Source organism: Eleutherodactylus coqui, chromosome 4, assembly GCF_035609145.1.
Source record: "Eleutherodactylus coqui strain aEleCoq1 chromosome 4, aEleCoq1.hap1, whole genome shotgun sequence".
In the NCBI taxonomy this organism is placed as follows: domain Eukaryota; kingdom Metazoa; phylum Chordata; class Amphibia; order Anura; family Eleutherodactylidae; genus Eleutherodactylus; species Eleutherodactylus coqui.
In genome coordinates, this window is record NC_089840.1 from 20,862,664 (window position 1) to 20,876,323 (window position 13,660).

At 43.8% G+C, this 13,660-nt stretch overlaps 1 protein-coding gene across 1 annotated transcript in view; it reads left to right on the forward strand.

Annotated features, from left to right (window-relative positions):
* LIPI (lipase I) overlaps positions 1-12,409 on the forward strand; it is a 56,370-nt gene extending 43,961 nt beyond the window's left edge. Inside the window, exons 8-10 of the mRNA XM_066599124.1 lie at positions 6,165-6,276; positions 9,022-9,195; positions 10,841-12,409. Of these exons, the coding sequence (XP_066455221.1) occupies positions 6,165-6,276; positions 9,022-9,195; positions 10,841-10,970 (416 nt within the window). The 3' untranslated portion in view covers positions 10,971-12,409. The remainder of the gene's footprint in view (positions 1-6,164; positions 6,277-9,021; positions 9,196-10,840) is intronic.
* The last annotated feature ends 1,251 nt before the right edge of the window (positions 12,410-13,660 follow it).

The window sequence follows — 13,660 nt, forward strand, 5'->3', positions numbered from 1 at the left end:
TATAGAATGGATTTAAAGGGCTGTCCATGGTTAGAAAAACATGGCTGCTTTCTTCTAAACACAGCGCCACCCTAGGCTGAGGCTTGTGTGTTATTGCAGCTCAGCTCCCATTTACTTCAATGGAACGGAGCTGAAATGCCGCACACAATCCTATGGACAAGGCTGGCGCTATCTTTGGGATGGCCACTGTTATGGGCTCCCTACCCACCATGGGGCAACCACTGTCATGGGTTCCCCTTTTTGTGGCAGCAATTCTAACTGGCTCCGCTTGCTTTGAAGGGGCTGACAAGCAGCTTTAAATACTTTTTAGAAAGTACTTGAATGCTGTAAAATTTGAAAAAAGAAACGCTACAGTTGTGTCCCGCCAGTCTGAGCTCTCCTAGCGGTCAAGCGAGTACATTAGAGGCCAACGATTGGTCACAGTGGTCATGTGTTCATATGGGACGTGATTGCACTTCCCAGAAGTGATTGGATGGCTACTGGTGTGACGGAGAAGAGCAAAAAAGTTGAGAATAGTGGTGTTTTTTATTTTATAGCATTTAGGCACTCATGCTCCTTTCCTTGCCCGATGCTAGAGAATCTTGCCAACTCCTCCAGGAATGCAGGAGGTCTCCCCTTTTTCTGTGAGCCTTTTCGACTTTTTCCGGAGAGTTATCCTAAACAGAAGTTTTAAGATTATAGAATGACTTGTGTTCATCTTCATTGAGCTCTACTTATCGACTATGTAGACATGCGCAACCTTCTCCAATGCCCCTAAAATTAAAAAAAAATCAAACGACTTCTCAAATAGTCTTGATTTAAAACTATTCCTATCATACTGTGTCCACAGCTACTCTGCAGAATGTGTTCTCGGGACTACATACTGCCAAAAAGTCTGATCCTGCAGTTGTGAGTGGGACAGCTTAAACAGCGCTGAGTAGAAGCTGCGTCCCCTTTAATGACCTGGGTGTGCGTCATCGTGAAGCCCCACCCTTGACAGTATGACTTACCTAACCCAGAATGCCCTGCCCTCTTGATGATGTGGCAAGCATATGTCCAGTGATGTCAGTAGAAGGAGAGGAATGTATATAATAGGTCGATTGGCACCATCTTGCTTGGTTAGGGAGGCACATGAGGCATGCCAGGCACGTATCTCCTTGCTGAGGGAGGATGAGGACTGAAGAAGGCCCAGACACCAGAATGCCGCAGCCTCTTTTTCTGCCCCGATGACATCACATACATTCATTACGCGGCTTGATAGAAGCTCAGTCCCATTGCAATAAATGGGCTTGAGCTGCTATACCAGGCACCACTGCTACTAAATGTGTGGCGCTGTGCCCGGTATGCAGTGAAGAGGCCGCAACACTCCTCAAGCAGCTGATTGGTGGGGTTCCTGGTTGGTAAACCACCACCAGTTAATGACTTATCCTGAGGCCATCAATATCAAGGTTCTGGAAAACCCCCTGAAGGATCTGATTGGAAGCATGAAAATCTGAGAATCAGTAGATTTCTATGTATGTGTCCAAATTTCCTCAAAACGCTCTGCAAAAATCTAGATGAGAGCAAAACTGAGATTACTCGTTCACGCATTGACTGTCTATAAGTAACCGCTGTAGTAAATTCCCCTCTGACCTTCATCCTGGGAACCTTCGGAATGTAAATTGTAGGTTTCCCAGAATGAGAAACACCTTTAGGCTAAAAACTGAGGCTTCATGTGTGAGTAAAGTGCGTGCGACATCTAGTATAGAGCGTATGGAGTGTGATTCACCCTCCTGGCAGTACTATGGTATAGTATATTAGGAAGTATATTCTTAGTAGCCTGAGTAATAAATAGACATAGAACACTTAAGGTTGCACCTGGCCGGTTACTCACCTGTCCAAGCGGTAATTATGTCCACAGGCCGGTGCCGGGATTTATCTTTTAACAGCCATATTAATGGCCTGTAAAATAAATTTTTCGGCGGAGAGCAGGGTCTGGTGGCAACCCCACAGCGTCCAGTGTATCACTTACCCTCTCTCCCCTTAGTTCCCTTCCAGTCGCTGTAATCAGAGCTGTGACCCCTGACCTCTCCTCCTGGTGTCTGTATCCTGCAGGTCCTGTACACATCACAGATGCTGGGAGGAGAGGTCAGGGGTCACAGCAGAAACTTTGGTGGGCTGGACTGGAGCTAAAGAGAGAGGGCTAGTGAAATACTAGATGCTGTGGACTCACGGCATAACCACAGGTTCAAGGCGTGGAGGGCACAGATGGGGCCCTATTACTCTTGGGGGAACTAAAAGAGTCACTATTTCTATTGGGAGTTACTACTGGGGAACTATCACTATTGGGGGCACTACTGGGGAACTATCACTATTGGGGGCACTATTACTCGTTGCGGTCATTAGAATACCTGTAGTAAAAACTATGTCATGATAAATGCCCCTAACCACAGCCCCTTTTACCTTGGCTGACATTTTTTTGTGACAAAGGTGGCAGCCCAAACACCAAACAACACTATGTAAGCAAAATGCTCAAAGACATATTTGATATCCTTTTTAAGACCAGAGAATTTTGGGGGGGGTTTTACCGGTCCCAATAATGCGGTTGATCCGCAAGTGAATGGAGAGGAGGTTGTGGTGCTACTCCAAGCACTTTGGCAATCTCCAGTGCTGTCATTAAAGTAAATTGAGCAGCAGCACGCCTGCGAGACCCCTCCATTCACTTGGGGACCATCAATTTCAGGTTTGGAAGAGGTCACAGCGATCAAACCCCCACTGATCAAACCCAGGACCTCCTGTCAGGACTCGAACCCAGGACCTCCTGCGCTTCAGGCAGCAGCTCCACCTACTTAGCTATCAGCCCTATAAAAGCCTGGCCCTTCCATTTCCTCTTTGAGTGATTATAGTGCTTTCTGCCTTTAGTCTAGTTCTGCTACTACTGCTAGTCTCTACTGAATTGCTGTTGGCTGTTACAGATCTCTGGCTTTCCTCTGACGAAGTTACCTACCAACTACCTTTGTATTTCAACCAATACAAACTCTTACAGACCTCTGGCTTTCCTCTGATCACATTACATGCCTACTCCCTTTGTACTGCAAACCGTGATCTACTGTTACCGACCTTTGGCTAATCCTGACTACGCTATCTGTCTGTCCAGGTTACCACATGAGGCTCCGAACCTGAACCACACCATTACATCTCCTGTGGTTAAGGGATAACTTTAAAACTTGGCACAACCCCTTTAAATGGTACCATTAAAAAATACAACTTATCCACCAAAAAGCAAGTCATCATGTGATTATGTCCATGGAAAAATGTTTTTAAAAACTGCTTGGAACAAACATAAATCCCTTTGCCCTTACCAAACCAAAAGTGAAAATCCATCATACATCACCGCCAAATCAGGAGCTACAGCGTCCTTCTTTATCCCCCCCCCCCTCCTTCCCTACCCCCAGTTTTTAATCCAAGGTGACCCCTCCCCTTCCCCATTATAAGGGTGCAGTGACGGATCATTTTGTTGTAAAAGCAAGAAAAACCTTTATGAAAAAAAAAATTGCTTTCTGTTGCCATGCTCTGACCCCCGTGCCTTTTCCCATTTTTTCCACTGGTGGCGCTCTGTGACGGGTTGTTTTCCGTGGAGTGAGCTATCATTTATATTGTTTTCATTTTGGGTTACATATGACTTTTTTTTAATGGCTTTTATTATATTTTTTTAATTTTTTGAAAAAGTTTGTACTTTATTGTAATCCAACCAGATAATCTGAATTTGTGATCGTTTGAACAACATTAATTAATGGTGGATTTAATAAAAGGGGTTTACTTAAATCCATAAAGGAAACTCCTCTTAAGTAGGGTTTTCACTAAAACTGTTAAATTTATAAAGGGGTTTCATGACATTTCACAAGAAGATATCAATGAGGTTTTCACTAAAGACCATTAACTAAGAGTAGTATGGAGTGAACCTTATTCCTGGTCTACTTTTCGAAAAGTTCCATTCGTCTCGGCCGACCTCTCTAACATTCTCCTTCTCTTCCAATAAATGTGGCTACCACGGCTGCCCTACAACACTGGGGCCCTGGGTTAAAACTGAGCAAACAATCTGTTTCTATTAACTCACAGCACACTTCTGGATGTTTAAACCTGTCAACCAGAGACTATCAAGTCTATGGAATGCAGGTCACAGTGGAGGGGTCAGCGCCGTCAGAGCCCCCAAACAGTAGATCCAATTCACAGCAGATAGAGGGACAGCATCCCAGGCGTATTAGCAAAGTGTCGATTTTATTCCTCCATATAACTGCTACGTTTCGACCCTCTTGGGGTCTTTATCAAGCAGTTTATAAAACTGAGCAAGGACAACATCTGCATTGAGTTTGAATGTTCTCCCTGTTTGTGGGGGTTTCTTCAAACTCATACAAACATTCACACAAACTCCATACAGATGTTGTCCTTAGTCTGATTTTAACCTAGTGCCCCAGTGCTGCAAGGTAACAGTGCTAACCACTGAGCCACCATGCTGCTTCTTCCTTATCTTTCATCAAAGAGGAGAATAAGCTGGCTCCTACACCAGCTTTAGGGCTCCTTCGCACTGGCGATCGCGATATTGCTACAAGAAAATTACAGCTTTGTTCAAGCGTCAATGATGATTTTCTTGTGGGGGGGGGGGGGGGGGGAAATCGCACATGGCTGCCGTCTGCGATTTTCTCGTGTGGTAAAATTGCGCAATTTTATCGTGTGAAAGTCAATAGGACTTTCTAACGTTATAAACGCATCACACGAAAATCGCAAGTTTGTGCGTTGTGATGCGATTGCTTGGGCTTAAAAAAAAAAATAGAAAAACGCAGAAGGATAGACGATTTTTAAATCTTCCAACATCGCATGAGTGAAAACATCACAAATGGGGATTTTGGTTTCATAATTCTTCATTTTCACTCATTCTCACATCGCACGAAAATTGCGTGATTCTCTCGCCAGTGTGAAGCCAGCCGTAGGAGTATTGGTGAGGTTGGATATGAACTAATTCAGACAGAATCAAACTTTTTGCCGAAAATCTGCGAATAGGCCGAACCAAACTTTTGAAAAGTTCGCTGAACAGTAACCAAGAGTGTACCTGTCATAGAGGCAGCCCCTGAAGCCGTTATGGGACCGCCAGAGAGCAACGTCCTAGTCTTAGCTTCCTTGCTATTGGGTGAGAAGAACCAACAATGGTATCAAGGTGGTATCATAAGGAAATAGGAAGGGCAGAGAAGCAGCAGGGCTGCATGTATTTTCTGGCATTAGTTGGCATCACAAGAGGGTCCCTGTTATGGGGTCCACATTTTTTTTATGCACCTTGCTATTATATACTGTACATAATAGACCAATGGGGTATTTTCACTTCTGGTGAACAAACAACTCTAAAGATGAAGGCAGGTTAAAGTACACAGAAGTTGTTGTGATCTTAAAGACATTGCAGCAAGATGAGTCCCATTTACACTCAAAGCCAGTCTTTTAAATGATTGAAAGATTGACAGTTTTAACGATTGTTTCGCATAAAGTGTTAATGGACACTAATTTCCATTAACACTTTATCAGCTTCATTTGCATGTAAATGAGCCTAAAGGAGCTGTTTGCAGAGCACAGCGGGTGGTCCGAGCTCTGCAATCAGCTCCATTATTTTTGCAGGGGCTGCTGAAAGAATACAATGTAATCTCCAGCTCCTGTAGTGAACACAGCCTGCGGTCTAAAATATGGATTTTGAACTCGCCTTAAAATCATTGTTCAGAAGAAAAGTGCACGATGGTACGTTTACACGCAACAATTATCAGTCGTTTGGATGAATTTTCGTTGCGTGTAAACGGGCCTATACACTTGTAGCACCTTTCAAGAGGATAGGTGATAAAAGTCTGATCCATGGGGGTCTCACCGCTAAGATCCAATAATTGACTGCATCCCAGTAGCGTTGATGTAGCAAACTAGATGCGTCCACAGTGCCCACTTGATTTGGTTCAGCAAACGGAAAAACCCACTTGTCCTAATGGTATCCTGACACCGGTCGTGGGTTACATGCAGGCAGGTTCATGATCTATACATCTATTATAAAGCCTTCCTGCCCAAAGTCCCCGTACTTCTGCCTTCCAGTGGTTTTCACCGCCGGCCTCTCCATTTCCATGGGTGATACATGTTGGCTCTGTCAGTGACAGGACGTTTTGTGCCTTTTTCTTTTTCAGTATATCATTATTTCTTGGACTTCATCATATTAAATGCTACCCCACGTAGCGGATACATCACCATCAAGCTGGAGTCTCCATCAGGGAACGTTACAGAATCGAAGCTCAAGCAGTAAGTATTACAAATTACCGCATACAGATGCAGCAAGTGTTAGCATGTCATCAGACGCACCGGAATGCTTAAATTGTCGCGACACGAGCGTTCATATCATGTCCCTAGTTTGTCTGCAGTTCATGTTATGGCCATGGGGTGGCAGTGTTTGTACTTGTAGTAGCACATTGACATGCTGCTGGGGAAGGCTATTTCACAAGTGTATGCTATAGCTTAGTGGTAGTTTCTTTGCCTCTCATGCTAGATAGCGATAATAATACTTAAAGGGGTTAAAGGGATAATATTTAATGGGGTTTTCTGGGAATTTAATACTGAAGATAGAACATGAATAGTTAATTGGCAGGTATCCCCGGCAATGAGCTGATACTCCAGCCTACTGTCAGCACAACTGAGCCATACATCGGCATTGGGGTCGGAGCCAGAAGTGTAATAGAAGGCACCCCAGTGCTGCACTAACAACAACCCAGATGATCAACTGATCGCCAGGGATCGCTGCTAGTCAACTATTAATGAACTTATCCTTAGGTTTAAATACCTAGAAAAGCCCTTTAAATATTATGGATTATCGGATTTCCACAGATTAACTATTGCTGATCCTTCCTGAGGATGGGTCATCAATAGTAAATTCCTGGAAAACCCCTTTAAACATAATATTCTTCACATCCATATGCAGTTCTGGAATATCAAGGGATAGAAACAGCAGGTGGCGCTATTCTAACATCAGTCCTGGTATATCTGGGGATAAAAACAACAGGTGGTGCTATTCTAACATCAGTCCTGGAATATCTGGGGATATAAACAGCAGGTGGCGCTATTCTAACATCAGTCCTGAAATATTTGGGGATATAAACAGCAGGTGGCACTATTCTAACATCAGTCCTGAAATATTTGGGGATACTCTTCTTGCCAGATTCTGTTCTGTTGCCAATAAATTGAAAGCTGGTCGACCACTAACCACTATGGATGTAGCATCAGTAAACACTGTTCTGTCCTCATTCAACAAGAGCCCACAATGCAGTACGTGTCGTCTGTCTCAGCAATCTGGGGTTATCTGTGTTTCAATTCGGCAAATTTTGTCTACTTATAAATGGCATCCTTGCAAAATTCAGATGCTGATGGTGGACGACCGAGACCGTTGGATAGAATTTGCAGAATCGGTAACACAGCAAGTTTAGATAAACCCTTGTTTTCCCTATTCGGTGCTGTTCAGTGATGAAGCAGATTTGGCAAGATGTTTGGCAACTGCATTATGGGTAATGGGAGGCCTGTTTGGGTGGCATTGATCAAAATCTTCTACAATGACACATGGGATTTATTTCCCTTGAAATGCCGATGATCTCAACACGTTCTGCTTGGGATAACACCATTGATCACATTGTCTGTACAGAATAAATATCACTGCTTAACAAGAGAATGAATAACGATACGTTAACATGAAGACCACCATTGTTTTTCTGGTGAAATCCTCTACCAGTTTGATATTACACATGCTTACCTTCCCACTGGAAGAATTAGAGTTGAATTCAAGATGGTGGCATTCAAAATGGCCGGCATGCTGATGACATGGCTTGATGGGTTTATCCCTTCCTACACAACTTGAGTCCTAAATTGGATCATCATCCATCAAACGGTCTTCATTTTATTTGGGCGTTTTCTTACTTTTGAGACCCCCTATATATTAGTAATGTTAAGACCACCAAGTATGGACCAACTGTGCCAACTAACTGGTTTGATGTTGGGCTAAACCCCAAGGGCGTAATCCTGATGGTTACCCTGTTTTCATCCCTTAAAGGGGTTGTCCCGCGCCGAAACGGGTTTTTTTTTTTTTCAACCCCCCCCCCCCCGTTCGCCGCGAGACAACCCCGATGCAGGGGTTAAAAAAGAACACCGGAGAGCGCTTACCTGAATCCCCGCGCTCTGGTGACTTCTTACTTACCTGATGAAGATGGCCGCCGGGATCTTCTCACTCGGTGGACCGCAGGGCTTCTGTGCGGTCCATTGCCGATTCCAGCCTCCTGATTGGCTGGAATCGGCACGTGACGGGGCGGAGCTACACGGAGGCGGCATCCAGCACGAGCAGCCCCATTGAAAAAAGAAGAAGACCGGGACTGCGCAAGCGCGGCTAATTTGGCCATTAGACGGCGAAAATTAGTCGGCTCCATGGAAACGAGGACGCTAGCAACGGAGCAGGTAAGTGAAAAACTTTTGATAACTTCTGTATGGCTCATAATTAATGCACAATGTACATTACAAAGTGCATTAATATGGCCATACAGAAGTGTATAGACCCACTTGCTGCCGCGGGACAACCCCTTTAACTGCTGTACAGGGATCAGGCCTCCACTGCGGGGAACCAAACAGGGCGTTACCTCCTGGGATAGTCCTGATATAGTTAGCAGCTGACCCATGGAGGGCGGCAACACTGCTGCAACGCACCACAAGGCAGGCCAAAGTGCAGGGTCTGGATACGGACCTTATGTCAGAGCAGGCGGCATATAAACGAAATCCGAGTAACAGATCCAAGGGTTGGTTCACGGTAGATTAAGATCAGAATAGCTGGCTGGAAACAAACAACACCAAGGCACGGGCAAGGAGGAGGGTCTCTGGCCCAGTTAAATAGCAAGGTAATGGCTCATTAGTTTGGAAGCACTGGGAAGGATTAACTCCCACAGTGCTGGAAGCCATGCTATACAGCGAGAGCAGAGCGATGCCTAACAGGTAGTAATTCTATTACTTTTCCTTCAGAGATGCTACCACATTTGAACAGAATAAAGAAGTGACCTTGTTGGCCAAGTTTGACCAAGAGCTCGAAGACGTTTCAAAAATTTCTTTAATGTTTACCACCGCTTCTGTCGTTGGACCAAAATACAAACTGCGAGTTCTAAGGATGAAGCTCAGGCCGTTTTTAAATCCTGACAGGTAAAATAATATGATCCCGAGCTGCTATAGAAATGATTGACCAATGCATAGAGAGCTGATTTGTTCATTGTCCAGTCTTTCATACATTTATAGGGGTTTTCCTCACAAAATGCTATTGCTGACCCCTCCTTGAGAAAGACCAACACCTGGTCCAAATGTGATTTTTATGGAGGAATAAAGTTTTTTGTTTTATCTTGCATCTTTTCTGCTGCTATACTTCTCTATTTGGAGAGCCATCCTCAGGATAGGTCATCACTAGTTGATCTAATGGGATCTGCTCTGCAGGATCCCCTTCTGATCAGCTGATCAAGCGCCCACTGATAGCACCGCAATACATAGAGGTTAGTGCTGCTGCTGCTCCGACGCCTGTGTAGTGGCCGGCGCTTGTAATTGCAGGTAGAGCTCCCATTGATTTGAGTGAGACCACAGCCACGTTTGCAGTGGCCCTGTGTATTGAGGTGCTACCAATGAGCGCCCAATCCGCTAATCAGCCGGGATCCTGGGCAGCAGATCCCAGCCAATCAGCTATGGATGACTTATCCCGAGGATAGGGCATCAGTAGTATTTTGTGTGGAAAACCCCTTTAATTAATACCAGGAACTCTGATTTAAGTCATCCAAGTTTTTCAATATGCTCCATTTAAGGTCTTTTTAAATGAATTCTCAGCCCGTTGTAAAGAGCACCGATAGAAATGCATGTCGACTGGCGCTCACTTAATTGTCTTTTACATGAGCGCAGAATTGGCATTTGGGAACAAATAATTGTAATCACAATTGTTAGCCGCATGGGCTAGCTTTATATCTGTCTGTTCACACGGAGAGATGTACAGCTGATCAGTGAGTACTTTTATGCTTGATCAAACTGATCGCTCAAACTGATCGCTCAAACTGATCGCTCAAACATTTATTGGCTGATTGTTTGTCCTTTAACATGGTCCAAATGTTGCGTGAACAAGCGTCTGGATAAATGTTACGACTCGATAAGTGCCTATGTAAATAGACCTTTAGTCTTGATTACCAATACAGTGTAAGTTAAAGGGGTTGTCCAACTTGTAATGTTTCTAAAAAACCCATTCCTCATGCACTAACATAAAAAACCAGTATATACTTCCCTCTCCCTCCTTCCCGCTGTGTTCCATGCCTCTGCTCCCTGACTCCCAATTACAATCTGCCCCAGCCTGTATGCAGGATGCCATAGGCACCGCAGCCAATAGCAGAGCTCAGGGGTGGACCAAGCAGCGCTGCAGGACACAGCGGGAGCGGGGAGAGGTGACTATATGCGGGTTGGCTATGTTCATACACAGGGAACGGGTTTTACAAAAGCATTACAACTCGGACAACCCTTTCAATTTTATGGTTTGTTGGAAGCTGCTTTTCTCAGCCTGTGGAGGGTCAGCTTGTTGATCTGCTTATCTCTAACCCTAGTGCGCTCACATAATGTCACCGTGCTCCCTCCTAGGGCTACATAGTTTGAGAAGGCAGATTTAGTATTTCTTCATGAAAGCAGGGAGGCAGGGCTCACAGGTCCGGTAATAGCACTTCACTTATTTTAGAAGTTGATCAGTTGGGCAAAAAATTTTATGTATGATGGAGGTGTAAAATGACTTAATAGGTCAGAAATAACACTTATAATTTCAACTTTCCAGGGAAATACTCTGCCGCTATGACTTTGTCCTCCCTGAAAATGATGAAGTGGATTTTCAGCCTTTTCCATGCCAAAACTCCAATTTCTTTTCTTCCTGCTGCGGAGGGACGGGAGGCACATGTCCTACATGAGGAAATATCTGCCCCCTCCATCCAAAATGCTGAATGCACTTCTTGATGGTCAACACTGCCATAAAAAAAAAAGATGGAATCGGCACTCTATCCTCCGAGTCCGAAGACGTCTTCAGTGTAAACCTAGAAGAGCCCAGAAGAGCCGTCCTTCCTGTAGGACCGGACATGTTGAAGGACAACAATGTCTTTAAGCGTAAGGGAATGATCAGGATTTGGTAATTTCCCATATTTTTTTGTATAAATAATGTGAAGAGAACTTGTACATAAAAGATATATTTTTTAATTAATATATCAAATTTGACTATTTCAGCAAATATTCTATTTTTGATCATGTGAAGAGAGTTCATTAGTTATTTTGCTTTCCGTGTGTGTAAACTGCCCACAGAGATATCTATGGATATTTATATAATTTTTGTTTATTCTTAAGCAATCAAAAAGTGACATTATAGAATTAATTTTTTTAAATTTTTTATACCATTTTGTAACGTCTTGTTTTTAACATATTTTTAAACAATTTTTGGTAATTTTTTTTTCAGTCACAATCATCTATATGTAACCCCTTCCCAACATTGAGCCCCGGAAAAAACAAGCCCCCATCCGGCCGTGTAACAGGAAAAATAAAAGAAATCCCCATTTTAAAAAAATCCTAAAAAATGAAAGCAAAAAAAGGGCTGTGGAAGGGGTTATAATAAAATCCTGAAATCCTGCAGTTTTCACACTAACCACTGAGGCCTGTGACCAGTGTCCAGGTCTAACCGCGGGTATCATGACCCAATTTCATAGCATCTAGGAACATATGATGCTCGGAGTTCGAGTGAAGGCCAGGACACTCAGCCATATCGTAGATGCATAAATGTGGTTGGAATACATGCGTGTGTCACCGGTCTAAAGCTAATAATAGTCTAACGCTTCCTGTTCTGTCGAGAAAACTTCTCAGCTGTCATCTCATCATCATCATACACAGGATTGCACTATTCACAATAGATGTCACAGCTCACCTCCTCCCCTCCCTGCACATGTTACAGAGCATGCTCACAATACTCTACTGTAGAAGTCAAACTAAAGATATCTATAGCCCTATGTCGCTGCTGTAAAGCATATCTGTGAATGCTGTTACCTGCAGCTCAGGCATGATGGCCGCCCCCATCGTCATATACAGACAATAGAATAATAAAAATTTACAATAAGAAAATAAAAACAGATGAGCAAAATGGAGAATGTGTCACTATCTGGTGGTAATTAGTAAAATGAATTTAGGTGATGCCTTTCCTATAACCAGTCGTACACAACATATTGGGAATTGTTTGTATGGTGTCTACCTCTGCATTTCATATAATGAGCCTATATTGTATATGTTCTGTATATATGTACAATATGTAGTGTGTGTTCTTTTTTGTCTTTTTTTTGCAAAAAGTGATTAAAACTGTGTTCAAAATGTGTTTCTCGGTACATATTTTATACTTTATTCTTATTATGCTTTACTCCGGCCCTGGACAAACTAAGATGGCCGCACCAGCTTCTCTAACTATGTGATGTGCACCATATTAGTATACATTATTAGTCAAAAACGCTATGTGCTGCTTTGATTACTCAGTGCTGCCCCCATGGAGAGTGCTGGCCCGGCAGAGCAGCATGTAGTGTCTTAGACTACCAATGCAACGATGCACACCAGGTAGTCAGAGAAGCGCTGCGGCCATCTACATTAAATAGTACCATTGAAAACTACAACTCGTCCCGCAAAAAACAACAAGTCTGCTACGTCGATGGATGAATAAAAGAGATAAAGGGGGTTTCCTGAGACTTAAAAAATACAGGTGGCAGAAAAAGATTAAAAAGTAAGTAAAATACCGATAGTCACCTGCCAGTGCCACTGCTGGGGTCGCCGCGGGCCCGATCCTGGAAGTGACTGCAGCTCAGTAACTGCTCACCAATCACTGGCCTTTCTATAGGGTGAAGGTTACTGAGCTGCAGTCACTTTTGGGATCGGACCACTGGGGAGCAGCTACCCTCTTATGAGTGGTTGGTATCCTAGGTCTTTCTCGTGAGAAACACATCTGGAGAGCCATGCTATGCCCAAGTACCGATGGATGGGTGATTGTATGGAAATTAAGGAGGCAACCAGATAATATAACCCCTGCTCTGGTCCTGAGAACATTTTGTGCCAGGGTGTTGCTTTAACCCTTTCCAATCCACTGTCTGACATCTGAAGACATTCTGATTGAAGGCTGTACAGCTCCGATGTCAGAAGATGTCCGGCAGGGTATTCTTACTGTATATTACTGGCCGCTCTGTTGTCGGGGGGCCTCTCCAGCATGTCTCATACAGCAGTACTGGCTCTAGCCAGCAGATGGCGCCATTGTATAATGGCAGAAAGATAAAGCCCCCTAGGAAACCCTGAATCCAAAATTGGATTGCAAAGGGTTAAATATTCGGGGTGACCCCGTTGTACTTGACGGTATCTGTGGCATACTTATAAACGGTACTTGAGATTTTTGCTGACTTTCTAATGCATCCAACCGATTCTGCGCCCGTGACGATGAGGGCAGTTTTGGCTTCTGTATGAGCCGTCGTTTTCTTGTGACTTTATCAGATATGTTCCATGTTTGAAGTACAATGATGCTTCATTTGTAAATTTAATGGGGTGGAAATAAAATCCCATAATCAAAGACGTTCCTCTGTGCCAAGTTTAC